This window comes from Silurus meridionalis, chromosome 26 (assembly GCF_014805685.1).
Source record: "Silurus meridionalis isolate SWU-2019-XX chromosome 26, ASM1480568v1, whole genome shotgun sequence".
NCBI classification, from domain to species: Eukaryota; Metazoa; Chordata; class Actinopteri; order Siluriformes; family Siluridae; genus Silurus; species Silurus meridionalis.
The window spans coordinates 6,499,591-6,524,489 of record NC_060909.1 but is presented as its reverse complement, the minus strand read 5'-3'; the positions used below and the strand labels follow the sequence as shown (position 1 = coordinate 6,524,489).

The 24,899-nt window shown below is 35.1% G+C and overlaps 1 protein-coding gene and 1 non-coding gene across 4 annotated transcripts; both read left to right on the top strand.

Moving 5' to 3' along the window:
- Positions 1-4,427: 4,427 nt before the first annotated feature.
- trnak-cuu lies at positions 4,428-4,499 on the top strand. Its single transcript has one exon. It is a non-coding gene; the product is annotated as a tRNA-Lys (tRNA).
- A 970-nt stretch (positions 4,500-5,469) lies between these two features.
- On the top strand, positions 5,470-24,355 carry paqr5b (progestin and adipoQ receptor family member Vb). Of its 3 annotated transcripts, none has more exons than XM_046841045.1 (8): positions 5,470-5,542; positions 11,756-11,883; positions 17,786-17,991; positions 18,166-18,292; positions 19,102-19,143; positions 19,927-20,023; positions 21,527-21,671; positions 22,895-24,355. In XM_046841045.1, exons 3-8 carry the CDS (start codon positions 17,820-17,822, stop codon positions 23,155-23,157), a joined length of 846 nt encoding a protein of 281 aa, XP_046697001.1. In that variant the 5' UTR covers positions 5,470-5,542; positions 11,756-11,883; positions 17,786-17,819; the 3' UTR covers positions 23,158-24,355. The 3 variants fall into 3 exon arrangements, with proteins under 3 accessions (XP_046697001.1, XP_046696999.1, XP_046697000.1); XM_046841043.1 differs by lacking the exon at positions 5,470-5,542 and adding an exon at positions 9,193-9,299; XM_046841044.1 differs by lacking the exons at positions 5,470-5,542; positions 19,102-19,143 and adding an exon at positions 9,193-9,299.
- The last annotated feature ends 544 nt before the right edge of the window (positions 24,356-24,899 follow it).

Below are 24,899 nucleotides of genomic sequence, written 5' to 3'. Positions count from 1 at the left end.
ATCTGAAGCTGAACTGACCCCGTGGGACTCGGATTAATGACTAACTGATCAGATTATCACCTGCTCAGCCCCAACATCATGTGTCGGTGTGTGTGTGTGTGTGTGTCAGTGTGTGTGTGTGTGTGTGTCAGTGTGTGTGTGTGTCAGTGTGTGTGTGTGTCAGTGTGTGTGTGTGTCAGTGTGTGTGTGTGTCAGAGGCAGCAGAAATCAGCCAGAGCAGGATCAAGGAGTTGAGGTGGTGTTCATGCAGCGTGTTAAGTGGATTTATCACATCTCAACTCGTCAGGATTGCAGCACTTCACACCGTCCAGGCGAAACACACTACACCCTGCCCTCACCATTCAACAGATCTGTCAAAATTTTTTTATTCTGACGATCATTTTGTTTTATATGAATTATTTGATAGTATGTTGCATTTAACATCAGAAAAATCTGTACCCTTTAATGGACAGGGGAAGGTGGTATCTTAGTGGTTAAGACATTGAACTTTACATCTGAAGGTTAAAAGTTCAAATCCCAGCTACACCAAGCTGCTGCACCTGGGTCCCTGAGCAAGGCCCTTAATATCATAGCTGCTCGGTTGTATGAATGAGATAATCGTTCTGAATAAAGGCATCTGCCAATTGCTGTAAATAAAAGAAGCAGAATTGAATAATGTATAGAAAGCGGTCTTGTTTTCATTTATATTTTGTCTTCCCAAGAAAGTACACTTTTTTAACCCTGATCATGTGCTCTGTTATGAATATTTTGTGAATACAAATAATGGTTGAAAAAAATAAAAATAAAAGCTTTCTCTACACTTATAGAAGATCCCTGTCCACTCTTATATTCGTAGTTTTACTTTTAAGGACTGTCCTCTTTATGTTCAGGTACATTTCGTTGTATGGTGTCTTGAAGCTTCATTTATGTCTAAGTTTATTTCTATAGCACTTTTAACAACGGACATTTTTTCAAAGCAGCTTTACAGAATTTGACAGTGAAGGTGAATGGTGTGCATTTATCCCTGATGAGCAGCCATGTTGACTGTGGCAAGGAAAAACTCCCTTAGATGTTATGAGGAAGAAACCTCGAGAGGAACCAGACTCAAAAGGGGAACCCATCCTCATCTGGGTGACATCAAGAGTGTGATTATAGTCTTTAAACAATACAGAACACTGGAGAGTGAGAACTAACATTAACATTGAAGTGTAAGATTGTGAGTAATGTTCTTTCTACAGTCTTATACAGTCATTTGAGGTTATGGAACCAGGAGCTACTGAGCAACTTATAAAATAGCTCAACATTTGAGACACCAGCTTCTCCATGCCCGAGCCTTTAGACACTCAGAGGTCCAATGTCCAAACTCCACATGACGTGGAATCCAACTGGCGCTGGTACGTCTCTAGATGGTTTGAGATGTTTGCGTGGTCGGCATCCACTTCTTTAAAGGTTCACTTTTCGATCTTCATGAGGTGGGACACGACTGGGGCTGGAGCAACCTCAGAATGCTTCAGGATGGGTAGAGAAAGAGAAGCAGTGGAGAGGAATTAGCGTAGCTGCTGATTATTATATTAACAAGCACAAGTTGATAATGTGCATGTGATCAGATGTACTGGAGCACAAGGTTATGACGTGATGTGTTATGTGTAGGACTAATCTGCACATAAACTGGGAGAGTGTGTCTGAGTCCTGAACACTATCAGGAAGCCTATTCCAAAATTTAGGAGCTAAATGTGAGAATGCTCTACCACCTTATAGTTAGTATATTTACATTTATGGCATTTGGCACACACCCTTATCCAGAGCGTATTACAATTATCTTATGTATAAACTAAGCAGTTGAGGTGTTGCTCAAAGATCCAGTAGTGGGAGCTTGGTGGTGGTTTTGGCAGCTTGGTTGGGATTTGAACTCACAACCTTAAAATCAGAAACTCAGCATCTTAAAGCCATGATGTGTATGCTTTTTTTTTTTTTTTGTATGTTTCTTTGTTTTTAAAGCTTCTTGTTGGTGTGTGCAGGTTCAATAATGTGGATTTCAAACTAATCCAAATACGAGGCACACTTCCTGTTGTAATTCCACTTATGCTTGCTGAAGACCAGCAACTTGTCACTGTCAAGCAAACCATTTAGGAAGCAGAAGAAAGGTGATTTTGAAATGAACTGAATGTGAATTCATACATTCATAATAAATCTTCGTATTTCTTTTTTTTTTCTTTTTCTTTTATTATACTCCCATTTCAAGAATGAAGTTTTCTATGCATCACACTCTAAATGTTCGTATATGGTCCTGTGTCAAGGTGTTTGGTTCTGTAAAGAAAATTTAAAATCCATTGAACCTTTCAATTGCAGAAAAAGGTTGTTAATGTTTGAAAAGGTTCTTCAGCGTAAAGGCTCTTCACACACAGTAATCTCTAATGCTGATTAAATCTAATCTTGTATAAAGCAGTTTAAGCAGAAAAACAGCTGACTGATGAAGCACACATATGTCAGCTTTTATTATTATTTCATATGCCTTTATTATTATGTAACAATAGGGGCAGAGAGAGAGAGAGAGAAAAGAAGACATGGTCCTAAGGTACCACTTTCGTCTTTCTGCCTGATTGATCCTGATGCCCTACCTCTGGATACAGTGCTCTTTAATTGAAGACCACTCGACATTAACAGTCTAAAGATCCATGAGGTTACTGTTAAGGGTTAAACTCAAGAACCATGAAAATAGATTTGGAAAAAGAAAAAAAAGTGGTTCTTTTAACATTTTAATGAAAGGTTCTTTGGGAAATCAAGAATGGTTCTTCCGTGAAAACCGATTTTTGTTGGATGATTGTGCAGGTCAACAAATATTGTTGTCTTTCATTTTTAAAACTGTGATGATTCATGACAGATCTTTGAAAGTCATGTTTTTTTTTCCAAAGGCACCTGTATGATTAATGGGGTATTATTATTATTATTATTATTATTATTATTATTATTATTATTATTATTATTTATTCTCATAATAATAATTATTATTATTATTATTATCATTATTATTAATATTATTGTTATTATTTATTCTTTTTTTTAAGTATTTTTTGCTTTCATCCTTCATTCCTTTTTATTTAACTCTCTAAAGTCCCATTTTTCTTTAGTTATAAGTTGAAAATATGAATCAAAGAGAATTTTGTGTATTTTTTGCCCATTTTTTATGGATGCCAATAATTCTTCAAAGTACTACTAAAAAAACACTAATATTGCATCAAAGTAAAAATTTCAGGGATTCTTTTTTCTTTTAAAACACAGTCAATTCCTTACTGATTTCATTTTCTTTCTCTCTGTTCAGAACAGAAAGTTTCTCTGCTGCCTCCTGAATGGGTATTTTCTCTTTCTGTATGATCTTTTTTCTCGATCTGTTGAAAAACAGAGAGGTTCCAGACTGTGGCAGTGGGAGGGGTGGCACTGGCAATGGAGCGTGCCATATTGTACCTGAGAGGCTGTATATGAGATGGGTGTAGTGTGTATTGTGCGAATGTGTGTGTGTGTTCCAGGCAGGCTGTGCCCTTAGTCCTCAGCGCCTTTCACTCGTCTGTGTCTGGCCTCCAAACTACTGCTGCTTAATTATGCATCAGGCTGAGACCTCACCAAGCCAAACGCACAGGCTCTCACACACACACACACACACACACACACACACACACACACACACACACACACACACACACACACACACTCACACTTTCACACACTCTCACACTGCCTGAGCGTTCTCACCTTGCAGCATATGCAGTAAACACACACACTCCAGAGAGCAGACTAAACACTGTAGGCAAGGACGCAGTGAGAATGCAGAGGGAGGAAATGCAGTAAACATACTTCCTGATAAATCTGACACGAGTCGATTGACTCCCACTACAGCTCCAATTCCCAGCTTTAAACTTCATGCTTCCATTTTGGAGTGACAATTTAATGGAATTTTGAAAAATTGTTGAACTTTGCCTTTAAAGTATTGTGTGTGTGTGTGTGTGTGTGTGTGTGTGTGTGTGTGTGTGTGTGTGTGTAAAGAGAGAAAGAGAGGATTGTTTGCTCAATCAGTCTGAAGTCAGTACACTACTACATATGGCTCTGAGCCTTTTCCTGCTCATGGCACATTTTATCAACTCAATTGCTCTCTGCAATTTCATCCATGATAGTCAGACCTTTAAGGTGTGCACCTGTTATTTATTTATTTATAAGTTGAAATCAATTATTCCCCCTTATATAGTTTAGATATTCTCCTTACATAGTAATATATTAAAAGGCATACATGTGCTAAACATTGGTTTGAGTGTGATGTACATACCTCTTACCTGGATGATGCTAAGTAAAAATCTTATACAGAACAAATTATACATGAATTTGTTCACCATTCAGTCATTTTAAAGAGAATGTATTGATAACTGTATACTTTTTGTATTCTATTGTAAACTTTGGGGTCCCTGGTGGTCTAGTGGTTAGGATGTGGCGCTCTTACCACTGCGGCCCGGGTTCGATCCCCGGTCAGGGAACCAACTCCAGCCGCTCTTAGTGCCGGCTCCAAGACCGGATAAATGGGGAGGGTTGCGTTAGAAAGGGCATCCAGCGTAAAAACATGTGCCAAATCAAACATGCAGATGATCCGCTGCGGCGGCCCCTAACGGGAGAAGCCGAAAGAAAGTTTTTATTGTAAACTTTACATTGCCATTTTCCATTTGCTATAACATTTTTGATGGAAAGTACATTTTAAGACAGTATAAGACAAAATTTAGTAAAAAAAAAAAATTATAAGTAGAAATAGGAGAGATTTACTTTTTTTGTATTTTATAAAATTACAGAATTTCTATTATACTATTGATGAAAAGTCAAACACAGTAGTATTGTTTTGTAAATGTCTAAGACACTGTGGATTTTTTTCATGTCTTCTATGTGAAAGCATTAGTGTAAAAGTAGAAAAGAGCACATTTCCAAAAATTTACAAAGCTCTCTAATATCAAGAATGTACAAAAACTGTTTACAAACATGAATTTACACTCAATGACTCTATGACCATTACACATATTATAAAATATACACTTCTGGGTAGGTTTTTTTTACTGGATTTTAGGGTTAAAATATTAACACAATTTTTCCTATAGAGTTTAATCTGTGTACAGGAGGGTTGTCATGCTGGAACAAGTTTAGTTTTCTAATATTCGGTGTAGGGAAACTGTAAGCCCACAGCATACAAGCATAATCATGTGCTGACGTCTGTTTCAGGACATCTGTATATATAATGTATTTCTGAATCAGTTCTTTAACCCATTTAGAATTGAAGTGAATAACAAAGTAAAAGTTGCTTAAATCAGTCATTATAATTCTCTACAGATAATTGCATAGTAAATATTTGATTGGATCACTTGTTTTATTTTGTCCAAAGATACTTGTTCATTGTGAGTGTGAAAGGAGGGGACAAATAAGGTGGCTTGACTTGATTTCACATCTCTTTGCATGAGTGACAACAGCTGTGTGATCCTTTAGGCTTGGTGTTTCCTGCTGTCCAGCTCAGCTTGGGTTGCTCCACTAAGGAAGAAAGGTGTGTGTGTGTGTGTGTTTAGGAAATCAATGCCTCACTGACATGAAACTGTTTCTCAAATATTTGCTCACAGCACCACCCTGCTTTATTTGGGTTCGAGTGCTTTGGGCTGCTGCACACACACTATTCAGACAGTTTTATGGGTTTGGAGATTTAAAGTGAGGCCCACCTTTCACTTAAATATTTGCTCGATGAACACTTGAACTAAAAGGTCATTGTTACGAGATACTTGTTGTCTGAAAGAGTTTCTGTGTAGGCTTAATAGCAAAATTAAGCCTATTTTTTTTTTTCTTACAAAATATTTTTTTAGGTTTAATTTTGACAGTCTGTGTTCGCCTTTGACGCTGTGGTTCATTTGAAATCATCGCCATCTTGTGGTTAGTGTGGAAAATACAATGACTTGCATATCAGTCAGCTTTATAATTTGTCCTCATTAGAAAAGGATTGTATAAACGTTAATGTTTAAATGTTATCAGACAGTGTAAATAAAATGTGTGTGTACTTTTTTTAACATCGCATTCCACATGTAGTTCCCATTTCCTGTTATAATGCTCTCCACTTTTCTGGGAAGATGTTCCACTAGATTTTGGATTGTGCTGGCTTTGTGCACAGGGGCATTGTCTTTCCGAACAAGTTTGGGTCTCTTAATTTAAAGAAACATTTTATGCTACTGCATCAGAAAGACATGCTATAGAATTGTATGCCTCCAACTTTGTGGTAACAGTTTGGGGAGGAACCTATGGCTGGAAAAGTCAGGTGATCCAATACCGTTGTTCATGTGATGTATACAGATTACACAATACTAAATAATTATACATACTAAAATATTTTCTGCAAAATCAGTATGTATGCTTACAAAATTTGTATACATACTAAAAATTAATACTACAACTCATTTAATTACATTTTATTTATTTGTATAGCACTTTTAACAATGGACTTTGTCTCAAAGTAGCTTTAAAGAACTAAATAGATTGTAACAAATTCACACTTGGATGTCTTTGAATGGAGAAACATGAAAGTACAAATCATATGCTAGAAAAAAATAATTAAAAAAGAAAATTGAAAATGTATGATCTTTAGTAATACTTAAAATATTTAAAAGCAAAGTGCAAATTTAAATAAGTATGCATACTATTTTTTAAAATAATGTGTGTGCATGTACTATATATGAATAAAGTCCTAACATTGTTTAATGAATGAACAATAGATGAATGGATGAAAGGATGGATGCATGGATTCACTGGGGGTTTCTGTATTGGAGACGTTAAAACATTATTCCAGAGCATTTCAATAATCCAGATGTAGATTTAATACGATATTGAGCTTTTAAATGAGCTCATTTCATTTCAATTACTACACAAACTATTGTAACTAAACTATGTATCAAAAACATTGTCACAGAAAGAAACTCTGTATGGTTGTGTTTGAGAACACTGACATCGTGTGGTTATATTGTTAATTACATTAGGAATGTGCACCTGCTCTTACACCTGTGAAACCGTCACCTGTTTACTTCTACTGTACATTTTCACTATTTTGTCACTGAAGTTGAATCCAGGTGTTTGTTTTTCTGAATAAAAGTTTAATTATCTACTAGCAAATCAAACTCAGTTTTGCAGCTTTATGTTAATTAAAGCCTTTGTCACTATGCTTGTGAACAGGAGGTGTGAATGAGGTGCCAAGAACTAAGAGCTGAGAGAGACTATTAGTGAGAAACTGAGAAAAATAAAAAGAGTACAAATGACAAAAAGTCACAAACTGTGATGCAGTACATGCTGTATAAAACAAAACAAGCTGCATGTTTAAAAAAATATTAAAGCCTCAATAAATGAAAATGTTTTATATATATATATATATATATATATATATATGTTTAGGTTTTTAGGCCCGACCATATTTCCTAATCATTAAAAAAAATACAGGAATGAATGTAATGTAAAAAGTAATTGCTATGCATGATTAAACATGCCCTCCGATGTTCATTGAGGCTCCACTTATCACCCTAATTTAATATTGTAATTATAAATAAAAGCACTCCGGTTATATGACACACTACTCTGTGCCCTTTTACTTCAATCATTTTGGCACACATTTTACATTTATCCCAATGTACAGTATGTGTTGTCTTTCAGGATACACAAACAAACAAACAAAAAATCAGCCAATGGAAGATTTTATGTATTATACGTTCTTCTGGTTTGCTTGCATGAATATATAGATAACACATCTCTACAGTAACATGACCCATGTGTTGCATTCCCAGTGTTTGAATCAGCACAGAAAGCACGTGCCGCACGAACGTGTGTGTGTGTGTGTGTGTGTGTGAGAGAGAGAGAGAGAGAGAGAGAGAGAGAGAGAGAGTGAGTCGCTAGAAAAGTAAATGATTTGTTTACTTTTCAACTGTCATTCATTTTCTTCATTCACACCCTCTATTCTTACATCACTCTCTGTGGGCTGAGTGAAACTGATAAGGCCACAGCCCTTTAAACGGCCAGGTCAGCTGAGGGAGCATGAAGACCAGGTGAACTTGAGAAGGAAAAAATAACTTTTCAGGTTTGTTGTAAGAAAGCTGCCAGTGTTTTTGCAGTTACAACTATTTAGGCCAAAGTGAGAAAGTGTATCATGTTTGTAAAGTAGGAGTGGCCAAATATGATTTCTCTAGGTGTTCTGGTTTCATTCCACCTCCCAAAGACTTGCACCTGTAAGTGGTACTCTAACTTGCCCCTAGGTGTGTGTTAGAGAGCGGGTGCACATAGGTGTCAAAGGATGATGTAGGTTCTGAATCCAGACTAAGATAAAGATGAACATAGAAGAAAACTGAGCACATTTTCACAATACATATTAAAATGGGTAAAAGAGATCCACCAGAATCCACAAAAATAACATCATATTTGAAAAATGTTTTGAAAGCCTTAACGATTTACTGTCCCTCATTTATAGCAAAGGTTACGATATTTTATAAGATTTTGAAAGCACAGTGTCCTTGACTAGGAGAAAGCAGCTCCTGAAAACCAATAACAGAAACACAGAAGTGCTCCACACAAGCGCATTCTCTGTACATTCTCATGTTAATGAACGTGATGTTTTATTGTCCTATGAGTTTCATCCCACTCCCTCATCTAAAACCTGCTCCTGCCCCCATGAGAGTAAAGAAACTCCATCTGTTCTGTGACATTATTATAATATTGTAGAATAAAAATTATGTGCTTATATTTAGTTGAATTTTGCAACTGTTATTGAATACCTAAACAAGTACAATGAGGGAAAGTAAAGCAATCTATCTTTGTAAAAATCGGCTACTTACGTTTAATGCACTTAAAAACTTTGATAAGTCAAAAATGTAGATCATTTTTATTATTTTTAGTACAGACTTGTGAGTATTAGACAGGACAAGACAATGCATCCTTGCAGTCATTTTCCAATGTCATATTACCCAGCATTAGTCTAAGCAGTCATATATTTTTGAGTGTGTGTGTGGTGTGTGGTGTGTGTGGGCTAATTAGGCATCTTTAGATTGCCAATTCGGATTACAAGATAGTTTCCTGAATGGCTGAATGTGTGCGAGAAGGTGTGTGCTTTAAGAATGGGTGGGGTTAAAAGGCAGGCCAGGCTGAACTTGGTCTTCCAGACCTTGGTCTTTTTCTACACTTAAACTCAGTAACCTGTGGCGGTGGCACCAGCAGCCAGAAACCTGTAGAACATGTTGAGTGTAGTCAAACTGCCTCCTGTCTTCAGTGTACACCAAGTACCTAAAGTAAGTCCTTTCATTTATCTATTTCCACTACAATTCTTTCCTGGAAACGAACAAGATATTAGATTTCATTTTGGCATTGAAATCTTTGAACATGGTATTAAATAATCTGCATGACCTTCAGTAGACAAATGCTATAGTGTATTTTTCCAAGCAGAACAAAATAAACCTCGGTTCAGATGTGAGTGATTGTTTAAACATAGCCCTGAGAATGGGGATGATTTCAGATACACTAAAATGTTCAACATTAACTCAGGGAAATCGCAGGTCACTGTAGCATGGGCATAAAAAAGGTGGGAGTTAAAATGTGTCTGGTCCAGGTCATAGGGTATACAGTTGTGCCCCTTCACATAGGAAATCGGGCTTCCATGGGTGTCCATGGATCCTCAAAAAATGTATGAAATTTATAAGAAATACAAAGTTGTAACAATAATTTATTTGCCTGGGCTTCAATTTTAAGCTATTTTTCAACAGATTCGAACATTTTACCCTGTTAAGAAAATATAAAATCAAAATATTCAAATCAAAAATCAATGTATTAATTAAAATGAATTTAATTTAATCAGACATCATTCAGAATATTACAATACAAATTATACTGTAAAATTAGTTCCTCGTAAATAATGAAATATTTTTTGTGTGCAAGATGCTCCTAAACATTTAGGTGGTGTGTCTTCTAATGGAACACATTCCTGTCAGGTGTTTCTGGACATCGTATATATTTTGCCGTTTTAGTACCTGAAAGAATTCTGAAATGAAATTGATTTAAAAATTCTTACCAAGGAATATAGATGATTGATTGAAGTTAATTGTTAAATGGTTTTTGTTAAACATTGACTGATTTGGGAAAAAAAATACATACTGTATGTTACTGGAACATTCCACAACTAATCGAATCTAACCAAAAAAAAAAAACCCAAGTATTTATTACTTTAATGAGGCATGCAGGGCACACATTTACATGTTACAGTTAATCCTTTAGCTATATGCTTAATGCTTTTACATGCCAATTGATCCTACCATCATAATAAAGCACTCACTGAAAGATCTCTCAAGATCTGAGTGTGATAGTTTATAGCCTGTAATAATTGAAATTTCTGATTGAGTGCATATGTTGTGTCATATTTATTTGTCTGTGGCAGAAACGGTGATTGAACTGTAATAATAGAAAGATTAAAGTTGCGAGTCGGTATATCTTGGTGCTGTGTTTTATCTTGCTGCAGAATAAACACAAACAACAGACAATTTTCTTTACAAAAGCATGTTATGAAGTTTTTCGACGAATAATGACGAACTGTTCATTCAATTATCTTCAGTCAATCACTAACGTATTTATGAAGCAGACGTTACTTTCCAAACTACAAATCAGCTTTTGCCTACAGATGATGGTTTTCTCCTGCTTTACTGTGGCAAATTCTGTGGTTTGGTTTATTGTGTCAGTACTGATCAAGTTAGTGTGGTACTTCACCCATGAGAACAATGCAGCAGTGCCTTGGAGCCCAGGCCACTGTAACCACTCACAGTGGGTAGATTTGATGAGAAAGGTATGAATAATCAGGTGAAAACAGATGTTTATTATTGTGCCCTTGTGGGTTTCATGAGGAGAATAATTCAGCACCAAACAATGGTGTTGTCATGTATTTTAAATAGTGCACTTTTAATAATTAATAATTTAGCTTTACCTTAAGTGCTTATTTAATACATTAATTAAAAACATGTACTACATGTATTTAAATTAGCCGTTGTTTACACATGAATCCATGTAATTCATGGTATAGTTAAAGTTAGTTCTTGATTAGTATATGCCTTATCTCATTATTAGTTCATAATAAAGTAACATTTAGTTTACATATTAGTAAATGCTTATATAACCACAATTTACTATCTTCTAATGGCTACCTAAAGCATGATCGTGCGCTAAATCACAAAACAAACGTAGTGTCTCAACCTGGTTTCAGGATATGGCCATGAGCTCTTCAGCATTCTTCCCAGTCATTGGTTATAAATTCTATAGAACACCTTTGGAGTGTGTAAGATAGAAGATGCCCAGCATGAACATGCACCTGAAAAAATTCCGCAGAAACTGTGTGATGCAAACATGTCGACATGCACCAGAGCCTTAAAGTTTGTTTGTTGAAATGTTTCTAACATATTGTGGAATCCATTCCAAGAATCTATGTTTTGGGAATAAATTATTGTTTCACTTAGAATTAGTATGTTAGCGTTCCTAGAAAAGTGTTCAGTGAGACTGTATAGAAAAACATTAGAACTACAAATTTGACCATTTTCCATCTGACCAAATGCTTTAATGAAGATTTGTCTGTAAAATTAAATCCCATTACACATGTATTGGGTTTGCATATCAAACCTAAATTTATATTTGAAACAAAAAAGGGTATAAATATAAAATGTTCTGTGATGGTTGCTGTGATTTTAAGGGAAGCGTGTGTGCTTTGCAGGCCTTCCAGGAGGACTCTATTATTTCTGGGTATCGTCATCCTCGGAGTTCTGCTACCGACTGCATCCTTAGCCTGTTCCAGCTCACCAATGAGACTCTCAATGTTTGGACACACTTCTTACCTACCTGGTAAAAGGCTAAACACACACTCTCACACACACACAAACACAAGAACATACAAACACACATGCAAACACATGCTCTCTTTACTAAATATACAATCCACAAAAGTATATAATTCATTAACTTTTATAAACCAGACATTTATTTTGCAACACATGCCTTTTAATTCCACAAACTTAGAATCAGCACGAGTGACAGTTTGTCATGTTTGGTGACTAGTGTCTGAGTTTAAATTGATAGTGAATAGATAGTGAGTAGAAACTCATTTCTCCTGAGAGTTTCCAGAGAGTCTAAGCCCTCCTGGAGACATTGCACACTTCTCCTGTGTCTACTAATGGGCTCCTAGCATTACATTCCCCCAGGTCTTCCACCAGTAGTAAACATGTCATGAGTGCCAGCGGCTTCTATCACATCTCATCCTTCAGGGCTCTGGGAATAATAAAGCTCTAAAATGGCCCAGGCAGTTTTACTTTCCTGTTGTGTGCCAGGGTTTTGTGGTAGGAAGGCATTTTGGAATTATTGATTTCTTGGCCATTAGCATATATATATATATATATATATATATATATATATATATATATATATATATATATATATATATAAATATATTGTTAATATATCTGATCTTGTATGGAGGTTTAGTGTAAGCATATAGTGAAGCAAAAGCAGGGCAATACATAACACAACAGAAAAATGATGCAATTTATTTATTTGTTTGTTTATTTATTTATTTATTTATTTTATTGGTACAGACTTAAAAAAATAGTGAAAGGGCAAAAACAGTAGCAGGACTTTAGTATTTTTGCACTATGTAATACCACCACATTAATATTTGCTTTCCCTTGGTTTGTTCTTCTTGTTATATGGGACAGTACTAGTAATTGTTTGAGCAAATGATGCATTCGATTTAAAGTAGCAATTTGCAATTCTTAACCTTAGAAAGTCCAAGAAAACACGCCCTTAACTTGAAATTCATACTAGTTCATGTAAAATAGTTTTGTCTGTTTATGTAGTGCAATTAAATATACATGGCTGTACAGTATCAGAATTATGCCGTATATTTCAGTATCATATCAATTTCAACATACAGCGACACATTTGTTTTAAAATCTATATATAAATAAATATATAAATCTTAGTTAGAACATTTGAATATCGTGTTAAAACATTAACCTGATTAATCATATATAATTATCGAGCACTATTCTGTTTACTTCTTCATATTTATTACCTCTGCTTTAGAAACAAGTTAATTAAAATATGAAAACATTCTCAGTTCCAAGCAAGACACTCCTATAAGATCACATCACCTGTTTACCTTGTATGTGCCATTTTTCACAATCATTACACAAAGACCTCCATTTAAGAAATTAATATTTATAAAGATTGTGCAGTAAAATAAAGTGAAAATGTGCATTTTTAGATACTTACTCAGAAAATAAACATGTATTTATTGTCAGTGTTTACAAATACAATGGAACACCATTTGCTTCTAAATTGAAATAGCAAACTAAGCTATCACACAACATAATAGTTAGCTTGTTATCAAACCTACTAGATAATATTATTTAAAATAAGTTATAGTTAGCAAAATGCTAGTTGATTAGCTGTAAAGAAAAGTCTAAAGATGTTTACCAGTTTGATCAGATAGGTCTCTGTTTTGGCAGCTATCCAGACCAAGCTAGTCAAACTGGTACACCAGTAAGTGTTTGGAAACCGAACCAGTTTTTGAGTTACCCAAAGTCACAATACAGACAGAATTATTTTAGGTTTTTTGGTAGAAAATCTCAGGAAAGTAAAGTAGAATACTGAACAAAAAAAATGTATTAATAATAAGATGGACGCTGGAAATGAAAGCAAAGGCGTTCTACTTGTTTAATTAGCTTAGTGTTTTGGTAGGTGGTAGCTGGTCAAACCAACCTGGATCTTTCAGCATGTTGAGAGTTTTACTTCCCCTACTAATTGTTAGTTGTTTATGCATTAATATTTGATCTATTTAGTATGTACTCTAATATTGCAGAGCTTGCTAGTGATCTGGAATAACAGTTTACACAATTTAGTAGCCTAGCCTATCTTAGCTTAGTTTAAAAGACGATATTAGCCTGCTAGATAACCTGACTCATGGTGTAATAGCGTAATAGACCTGGGAGTGATGACAATCTCTTACAGGTGATGTTTTAGCTGTGTTATTTGTCTTCTACAGACTGTGATTTCAACAAATTTTATAAGATTATTATTATTCACGCTGTGGCTCCAATAAACCTCGTTTTGATGTATGTAGAATTACAGTAATGACACCTATTGATGGTTATGACAGGCTATGATGCAATTATATTGCATTTTTATCAGCTAGTCAATAGAAACAAGTTGTGGAATTTCTGACACAGTCTATCTTTGGTCGCAAGACCATGACACTGGCTGTCTTTGAACCCCTCTCATAGTGCAATATAGGACTATCATTTAGGAACCATGACCAAGAAATCACTTTGATTGTTATACATCATCCCTTAACCATCTGGAATAGTCCAAAATTGTACAATATTTATTGACATTAGTCAAAAACAGCCTACCTAATAACATTTCAGTGTACGGATTGGACAATGTCAGATGCAATGATATTTTGGTATTTATTTAATGATGTCTATCATTGCTTACAGAGGTTTTGATATAAACCACACTGTATTTGTCTCACAAATTATTTCAAAGAAGCATAGAATAAATTCAAATAATAACAGTTTGTAATGAACAGAAAACTTTCAAATGTAATTATTATGTTGTAGTTTAATTACAGTAGTAGTATGGAAAATTAGTATCCAGTGAACCACAGAATACTACATATTATTTAATTGCTATTAACACACATCACAGTAAAAACTTCAATGGGGAAACATTAACTATAATACATAAGTTGTTCTGAAAAACTTTCTGAAAAGTTTATTAAGCTGTACATCCAGCCCAGTGTTACTGCATTTCGTGATATGGTCAAGAAATGTAATATATTTATTTGTGATCATAGACTAGAAATTCCCTCTTAATTTGTGTCACTGAGGACGACTTTCTATGTAATGTATTTCAATAGGAGGTCTTTTTGGCTCAGCTAAAGAGTTCTTTCTGCCACTGGATACCACAGATGCTGTACTGTTTTTTTCCCTTTGTTATTGATTTTTTAATCTTCAAGCACTATTACTCAACATTTAAGCAGGAGATTTTATTCTTGTTTTTATTGCTTTATATTCTGTAAGCTACTCGCTATTATAAACCATTCCAGTCAAAATGCAGTAAATATATTCTCCTGGTTAATTTAGGAGACTGCAATAATTAGAGACACACACATTTATTATAAGTATAACCCTAACCCTTAACCTAACCTTAACCGTATATTTTCTGCCTTATTCTCTAATAAAAATGTAGATGGAACCAGACAGAGGTTCTAAGGTGCTAAGTGAAAAAAGAGGGAAATTCGTGTCCATGAACAATAATCATTAGATTAAAGCTTGTAACGACATCAAGAAATGGCGTAAGACTGTGTTTATATATCGCATGTTTAATATGAAAAAGAAAGAGGACGTAGCATATCCCAAGCATTGTTTTTTATATATCCACACTATCAATAGGACTTATTTTTTAAGTTACAGAAATTTTACATATATGTACGTGATATTTCTTTCTTTCTTTCTTTCTTTCTTTCTTTCTTTCTTTCTTTCTTTCTTTCTTTCTTTCTTTTTTTTTTGCAAAATTTACAGCCATTCCAAAAATTATGTTTTCACTTTGTCAATTATAGGGTATTAAGTGTAGATTGCAAAAAAAAAAATTTTTACCCAACTGTGGTATTAGCAACAAGAAATAAAGTGGGTCTGAATACTTTAATGCACTGTAACTAGATAAAATAGCAGAGGTCATTGAGCAGTTGTTAGAGAATTGCTGGAGAATGTCAAACATTCACGTTATTGAACATTTTTTTAATGGGTGACATGAATTTTGATTTAGGATTTTGTGTATATTCACAGCATCTGTCAGCCACTAACAGTATACACATTTTTAATTAGCAGTGATTGTTTGACATTTGCCAGCTGATGCTGGTTAGCCATATTCACACCTGTACAAGTTAACCACAGCAGCCATGAGTCACTTTTTGGAGTGACATCAACTCCCCTCTTCAATTGACTGCCGTGAGGACGAATCATGATGCTTAACACCACCCTTTGATTTACATAAAATCTAATTGATAAATCTAACATAAAATCGAACTAATTTTTTTATATATTTTTTTACTCAGTAATAAGAATGTGATTTTAAATTAAGCACAATGCTTCAAACAAAACACACTTAAGTAAAATTACAGATTTTAAAAATTATTTAAAAAAAAAGAAGGACAAAAGAATTGTTACTTTCTATCTATAATAATGATGGATAATATAATAATGTTATTATTATTATGGAGTATTATTTAAAACTGAAATAATACTGAGTCACCCAGACTAGCTACATAATTAAAATATAATAATACAAAACCATTAATACAAAAATGTATTATTGATAATGATATCAATATGCTGTATGTGTCTGTGTGTTGGGTCTGTAAGGTCAGTATTTACTTGCAAAAACACACTCTGTTAAAAAAAAAAAAAGAAATGTGTGAATAACCTTCAGACACATGGCCACTTTCATGCCTGGATTCTTTCAATCCACCAGAAGTAGTTTAAAACAAATTATTCATTGACACATTGTCGTCAGGAGCGTTTGTTAAATGTAGACTTGCTCCAGGCTGATTGTGTTTGCCCTTCCAAACATTTCCCTTTCACAATGCTCTTCTCCCAGCTCTCTTGTGTAACTTCAGACTTTATAGACTTTACCTATAGCAACATGCAAACACAATCCTGTTCGTGCAATCATACAAGGCTGATTAGACAGCTCTGATTTCTGTGTGTGCTTGTGTCTCATAATAACCAATTCATCACTAACATGTCTAGGCATGTTAAAGTGTTTTATAAAACACAATCTCTTAATTGTTAAGCTTTTCTCTGGCTTTTTCTGTGGCAGATTATTAACACTGTACACTGTGCTAACTGATACGGAAACACTACCATGGTTCCTATATCGGCCCCATCACTTCTCTCATTCCTGTGATGATCTCAAGCATTGTCTCAGACATAATTTTCATCTTTCAATGTGTGACTAATGCAAAGCTGAATTTTTTTTCAGAGTTAAATATTATGGCAGTTGCTGCATGCTTGGGTTATTGTAAAGGATTATTTGTAACTGTTAAACCAGAGATGTGAAACATTATTTTGTTACAAACTACAAATAAAAACTCAAGAGCACAAAAACAGACAATCTACTTTATAGATCACTCAGGCAACAGTAGGAGTTTACATGAAATATAATTTATATAATCTTTTTGTTTGATTTATTTACCCTGTGGTTGTGAGAATTATAATGAAATTTGTCCATTCTCACTGGTTGGGGATGACAGCATTACTCTCATCACAAGCCTATGTATAAGGAAGAATGTGGATTGTGCTTTCTTTTTAACATTCCCTTACACAATTGTCCATACTTACACCTGGACTACATAAATGACTAAATTACTTTTTAAGACGATACTATAATTTCACTCATGTAATTATTAAGTGATCTGTCACAAAAGGGTGCCATGTTTTGAGTAGTTTAAACCATCTGCTTATATGTCAGAAAATGAAAGCTGACATTCTGATCTATTGTCTTGTATCTATCTTTTAATTTCCAACTCATATGCCCTTAATGCTTAGCAAAAACAAAATTTGTATTTACATTCCAATACTTTTGGAGTAACAAATACTCTGTTTCTCTCTCTCTCTCTCTCTCTCTCTCTCTCTCTCTCTCTCTCTGTCACTCTCTCTCTCTCTCTCTTTCTTTTCATCTTTCTCAGGTATTTTCTGTACACGCTCTTGTCAGTGGTCTTTATGCAGTATGTTTGGACCGATGCATACACATGGCCGCTGTTGATCTTCCTGTTTTCCTGTTGCATGTACCCGCTGGCATCCAGCTGTGCTCACACATTCAGCACAATGTCCACACGTTCCCGCCATATCTGCTACTTCTTTGATTATGGAGCACTCAGTCTATATAGCTTGGGTATGGCTGAAGCATACAGACACTCATACTGACACATGAATGCGTGTACAGTACAATCACTGCCATGATAAAAAGTCAAGCTTTGGATTTCTTTTATAAAAGGAATGTCCTCTATGGTAAATACGAAATGTAAATTCTATGCCTTTAACAGTGAGTCTTTCTGTCTGTGTTTAGGTTCAGCTCTTGCCTACTCTGAATATGTTATGCCAGACACATGGGTGAACAGTACCTTTCATATATATTATGTTCCTGTGGCGGTTTTCAACTCTGTGATTTCCACTGCCATGGCCTGTTACTCCAGGTAATAACAAGGGCATCCAATATGATCAATGCTATGATATTTGACCTCAGTAAAAGTTATGAGTCTGTTTAATTTGTGACACTTGACATACAGTTGAAAATCTGACATACCAAAGGAAATAAAAATAACATACTTTCCATTATCCAGATTCCTTGCAACACAATACCAGTAACAAAAACACAGTTCACATAAATCTATAGTGGTTATTTTAAAATATACACTATATGGGGAAAAAAGTATTGGGAATGACTGGCTCATCCATATGTGGTTCTTTCAAACTTTTACCATATAGTTGGAGGTATACAACCATCTTTGGATGCAGTAGCTTTACATTTTCCTCTGATTTGAGCTAGAAGAGCCAACATATCAGTGCCTTTGTACACAAAGAAACCTCCATGAAGATATGGTTTACATAGACTGGAGTGAAAGATCTTGTTTGGACTGCTATAGAGATCAGTTCATACTGCACCGCAGGCCTCCTCACCCTACTTCAGTACCTGACTTTACTAACACCCATGTGAGCACAAATCTCCTCAAACACACTCCAAAATCTAGTGGAACATCTTCCCAGAAGAGGTATTAGGTTATTATGACAGCAAATGGAGACTAAATGTGGAATGAAATGTTCAAAAAGCGCATACGTATCTTATGCTCAGGTGTCCACAAACTTTTGTCCATACATAGTGTGTACAATAAACAATGTTAAAAAGAAGATTTCTTGTGCCGCAAATTGGTTTTGCAGTGCAATGTGTAAGTGCTACTAACCGCTTATAGCTAAATGCTTCTCTTACTTCCTTTCTTCTGCTAAGGCTTGGGTTCCCTCCACACTATAACACTGACACTGAGAACAGGTAAAAGCTTTATTTGGTTATTTTTGCTACTGTGTACATGACCTGTTAAGGAAAAATCCACCCTGCATATTTAATCTTTAATTAGCATGATTGCTTTAGGGTGTCTAAATAATATTTTGTATATATATATATTTATTTAAAACATCAACATGTTACTCTATTTTCACCTTGATTAATGGTTTCTACAAGACACACAATGCCATATAGCTGATTGAAGATTTCACCTATATTTTGTATAATTTAGTCCTTAATCAATGTTTAAACAGATCAGCTTCTATAACTTTAGTTGTAATCATTGATTCTGGCATCATTGCTGCAATCTGAAACTGGCAATATGACAATTGCTGCATTATTTGTTCTTCAAACAAGAATAATACAAATATACCATCAGTCATCCAAGAATCAGCTTAATTACTAAGCACAAATATTATTGTTATTATTATTATTTTTTTACTGTGCTTCAAGGTGGCCTTTTTTTCTTTAACGAACCTTTGCTTTCTTGGCTGTTCTCTATCATTTGGCTTATTTCATGCATGTACATAGTCTGCTTTCTAATCAACAATACAGATGAAGTGGTTTTACAATATATGTAATTAAGCAGTGCTGACTGAATCCAACTTAAAGCTTAAATGAAAAGATTTTCCGGTTTAAATGACTGGTAAATTCACAGCAAAACATTGTTAATGAATCAATGTTGTCTGTTCGGTTTCCGTAACGCACCCTTTTGTCAGTTCCAACTCTCTTTAAACCACACCTTTAAATTTCTCTTTATCTGATGCCCAGGTTTGCAGAATGCAAGAGACCCAGATTTGGCAAGGTTCTGCGTATTTTAGCCTTCTCCTACCCCTACCTGTTCGACAACATTCCTCTCTTCTATAGGGTGAGTCTCTAACCGTATGCACACCCACACACAAATACAACAATAACGCTTTGGAATATTCTTAGTTTTCTCATTAAATATGCATACAGGAAAAAAGAGTTATCTAATAGAGCAGAGAGAAAAAACAAGCTGTTGCATATGTCTGCCAAGAGGTACAGAATGATAAAGGCAAAATTAGACTGTTGTGAAAGATTTATGCATTCCTGGCATGGGTTCAACTAAAAGATACCAAAAGGAGCATTTTCACTATATGCATGATGGCTTGGAAGTTAAACTTCACTTTAATTCTTATTTATTCGTTTGCCACTATCATGATTAACTCTTGCGAACAAATATGGATGCGGTTAAGACATCAGGGAGAAATCAGGCCTTTTTGTGTGAGTGTTGAAGCATAGCCTATAAGCAATTGTTGGCAAAATAAGGGCATGCCGGTTTCTATCCTAGTTTACACAACACACAATAATAATATAGATTATTATAATATATACATATTTTATTGTAATATATGAATAATAAGAATAGCAATATTTTACTTATATGTTTTTTCAAATAAATCTTAAGAATGTGAGTAATCTGTATCTACAGGCCAAACATTCAGCAATATATCTGTCAATCACAGCAATAATCGATGTATAGGCGTTAAAGTACAAAGAAGAAAGCAAATGACATACCATTATCCTTCTTGTCTGTTATTGTCTTATGATGCAGCATGAGTGGCGAAAAATGCAAATGGATTGTTTTAGATGTCTTGTAGAAAGCATATGTTAGCCTTAGTGGTTAAGGTGTTGGACTTCTGACTGGAAGGTTGCGAGTTCAAATCCCAGCACCACCAAGCTGCCGCTTCTGGGCCCTTGCGCAAGGTCCATAGTTATATAATTGTAAGTTGCTCTGGATAAGGGTGCCAAATGCTGTTAATGTTTTAAAATAGCTTGGTGTTGTAACTCCAGTAGCATTGTTTGCATTTGTTTGCTAACGTTGGATTAGGATTTCTTTTAGAAAGATTTCTACCAAGTATTTCCTTACCTTTATAGTTGTCTATGTATGATGAAGCATACATCCTGAAGCTTTACTTCCGCTTGCTGATAAGAGATTTGCAAGTGGTCCTACATGTTTTTGAAGTTTAGTTTTTCAGGAGCTCATGCAAACATCAGGTGTAAAATATCGCCACTTCTTTTAAAGCTGATGAGCCAGAATTGGAGAAACCATCATGATTATAATTCTTTGTTCAGTAGCCTATTGTCGAGTAAATGTGGAAAAGGAAAAGTGGCTGTTTTCTTTGATAATAAAACTATCCCAAAATAAAAGGCTGAATACACAGAAAAATGATTTGAAAGAACTGAATTATGAACCAAAAAAAATCATGGTCTTCTTTATTTAGCTCTGGATGTGTACACAATACCAACTGTTTACTAAACCATTTCTGAATCAGACCTTCAGTTTGCAAATCAAACAGCAGCATTTGATAGCAATACAAACCTGTGTTCATTTTCTTTCTTTATCTAGATCTTTCTGTGTGTGGGAGAAGGCTGCACTGCAAATGAAGCAAACTCTCTCCACGTTTATCACATATTCCTGGCTTTCCTCACAGGTTTTTTGTTTGCCACACATCTGCCCGAAAGGCTGGCACCTGGACGTTTCGACCTAATAGGTAAGCTGTGATTGGTCACTCCCAAACCTGCTCTGCGTGTTTGCACAACCGTCCAGCAGCAGGGTGTGTAGCATGTGTGTGCTGTTTAATGCAAAATGGTATGAAGTCAGGAAACATTTTTAAAGTAAGAAAGCTTAAAGGATCAAACCTTTATTCTCTACCTTATATTGTAACACAAGTAGCTATAAGATATACAAATGCATACTAACATGAGTTAGTATTGTTAGTTAGTATACATTAGTCATAAACATGAATTAAAATAATAAAAATTCAGTGAAGACTTGATGTGGAATGGAAACTCATTGCAGAGCCTGGCCTAGCCTCAACTGGGAACATTCAGTCAAACTTTGTTTTTAAATGTGTCCTCTAAGCTGTATGAGACGGGGAGCCAAGATACAGACTTTGAGGCCCCAGGGTGGAGCTTTTAAATGAAGTTATTGAACACTTTTCGGGTGATCGGACACGTAATATACAAAACATTACAGATTGTTACATTACATAATATGGAAAACGTAAAAAAAAAAGTGCTGTTCCGTGTTGGATAAAACAGCAGTCAAACTAAATGTGAATATATTTCACTTTCCCTGAAAAGAAAAAAAAAAAAAAAAAAAAAAAGCTCAAAAGTGTAAATAAACGCGTAATGTGAAACACGCGTATATTCGTTTATTTATGTGAGCTTGTGAAGCACAGCTTTTCGATTCAATGCAAAACAGAAAGGTTGATCTGTTTCATTGGTTGGTAAAAATAAAGAGGAACTGTGGGATTAGGAGTTAAGTGGCAGTCACACCAGACTTTAACAGACATAAGCTTTAAAAAGTAAATAAATAATTATAAAAAAAACACATACTGTACTGTATTCACCAACATCCAGTACATTAGGGTACATTAGAAGAGACATAACATGTCAGTGTGTAGAGTGTTTTGTTTTAAAACGTAAAATAGAATCCTATAATGACCTTAGCTTTGAATCAATGCCTTTTAAAAGGTGACTAGATTAAGCATATTTTCAGTCTCAGCTCATTAGGTACAAATGAACCCAACAAATCAGTCATATGACTGCCAATGCCTCATTACGCAAAATGTGCCAGTGGTCATACGTTTAGAAAAGATCTATACACAGTATACACAGTATACATCTATAGGTTTGCTGTCATTCTGCTGCTGCAAACATCAAAGTCAAGGTCATGAGTCACTGAAAACTCCTTCTCATTGTTCCTTTACAGGCCACAGCCACCAGCTGTTCCACGTGTGTGGGGTCATTGCCACACACTTTCAAATGCAGGCCATACAGATGGACATGGCTGTGAGACGGCCATGGCTGCGTGTTCACGCTCCTGAAATTACCTTTAGAGGGACTCACGGAGCAACTATGCTGTCCATTGTTATTAGTCTGGGCATAATCTGCTTCTTCAGTTATCCTCTTTTTTACAGTCCTGTTCGAGGAAAAGCAACCAGAAAAAGGTCCAGTGCAGCAAAGAAGAACTGAAACCACAAACTCAAGCTCTCTGAGTCCCCACTGGAAGTTTGGAACTGATATAATGGAGGGTTATGTCAAAAAACGTTTGTCAACGGTTATAAAAAAAAAAAAAAACGTTTTGGCTTAGAGCATAAGAAAATGCACAATGGCTTTGAGCCTTTTCGGAAAAGTGAAGGAATAATCTAAGATTTTCAACCTAATCTTAATTACCGGTGCAAGCCTGAGCAAGAATTGGGACTTTTGTTCAGTGTGAGAAGAAAAAAAACAATAGTAAGAAAGAATCTTTTATCTGTCACATATACAGTACATTACAGCACAGTTAAATTCTTTCTTCACGTATCCCAGCCTGCAAGGAGGCTGGGGACAGAGCACAGGGTCAGCCAGGATACAGCTCCCCTCGAGCAGAGAGGGTTAAATGTCTTCCTCAAGGGCCAGCTGTTTCAGCATAGAGGTGCTAGGGCATAAACTCACCATATTACTCAAATTATATACCCATATTACTCAAATACACCAGATTACTTAAAATCTTGCTTATAACAGAAGTCTAGAGCCAGTTGCTTTTAATATAACACACACTGCTTTCCTAAACAAATTATTTATATATGTATTGGTGAGCATGCCTCCGTTTCCATCTGATTAGATCACATACAGGAACAGCAAAGACTCCTCACTATATTTATGAAAAGAGCTTCTGTCTGAGTGTGAACTTTATATTCTTACATTATTTTACATTTACATTCACATTACATAGGCCCATATTTTACATGTTCAGCTGCGCTTAGACTTTAATTATAAGAGGAGGTTATTTGCAGTAAAGTGTTTTGTAATTGCACATGAACTACAGTTGTATTAGTGTGAGATTAGGTTGAAAACTTTGGAGTATTTCTTTCATCGGGTAGTATTAAAAGTAATTTATTTGAATTATGCAAATTGTGTGTATATTTATATAAGTATTTTCACAGGTATATGTCTGACGCTGCTTATCATCTCAGGCCTCACACTTTTTGTGAGCTATACGTAGAAAGTCAGGAGGTAGACATGAGTGTGGTTTGTGAGTATATATATATATATATATATCAGTGATGAGAGATATTACATACAGTGTATATATCATTACTATTGGTATGTAAAAGGCTTTTTTATGTGTATTTAATGATGTTCAAATATTTGTAATGTTAATGCCTTTATAATAAAAAATGTCACAGAAGTTTTATAATGGCAGAAAAAAAATGTAATTGCTGGGATTGCTGTTCTGGGATGATTGGATTGCTGGTCTGGGATGCTACACACCATATACACATAAGTACACATAAACTAAAAGATTTGAGAGGTGAAGAACCCACACAGACACTGGGGAATATGCCACTCTACAGTTTAGGGTCACGCCTGGAACCCTGTGGAATGATACATGACTAGGTGTTCTTTGCTGACATCTAGAGGCTGGTTTGCAGTACATACTACATTTGAAATTATTTCCCATTTTATTTTATATTCTGTATTATTGCCGGTCAAGTCCCTTATTAGACAAGTCTTTTGAAAGTCCTCTCAAATATTTTTTTCTATATAGAGTGCTCTATTTAAATTAAATACAAAAAATTACAAAGCATCTATATATACAAAATACATTTTGTATTTATTAGTTAATTCAGAAAGGATGAGCAGCGTAAGGAAAACTGGAATTGTGTTTACCGGTAAAACCGTATGAGCTTTAGATAAAAACAAATTTAAAGAGTGACTTCAGACACCAAATA

What these genes read in the sequence shown, in the direction of transcription:
- paqr5b (XM_046841043.1), top strand. Translation starts at nt 9,246, where the DNA reads ATGTTGAGTGTAGTCAAACTGCCTCCTGTCTTCAGTGTACACCAAGTA. An exon ending in AACACTGACACTGAGAACAG is followed by an intron (nt 19,144 to 19,926) that starts GTAAAAGCTTTA and finishes TCTGATGCCCAG; the next exon opens with GTTTGCAGAATGCAAGAGAC. An exon ending in ACATTCCTCTCTTCTATAGG is followed by an intron (nt 20,024 to 21,526) that starts GTGAGTCTCTAA and finishes TTCTTTATCTAG; the next exon opens with ATCTTTCTGTGTGTGGGAGA.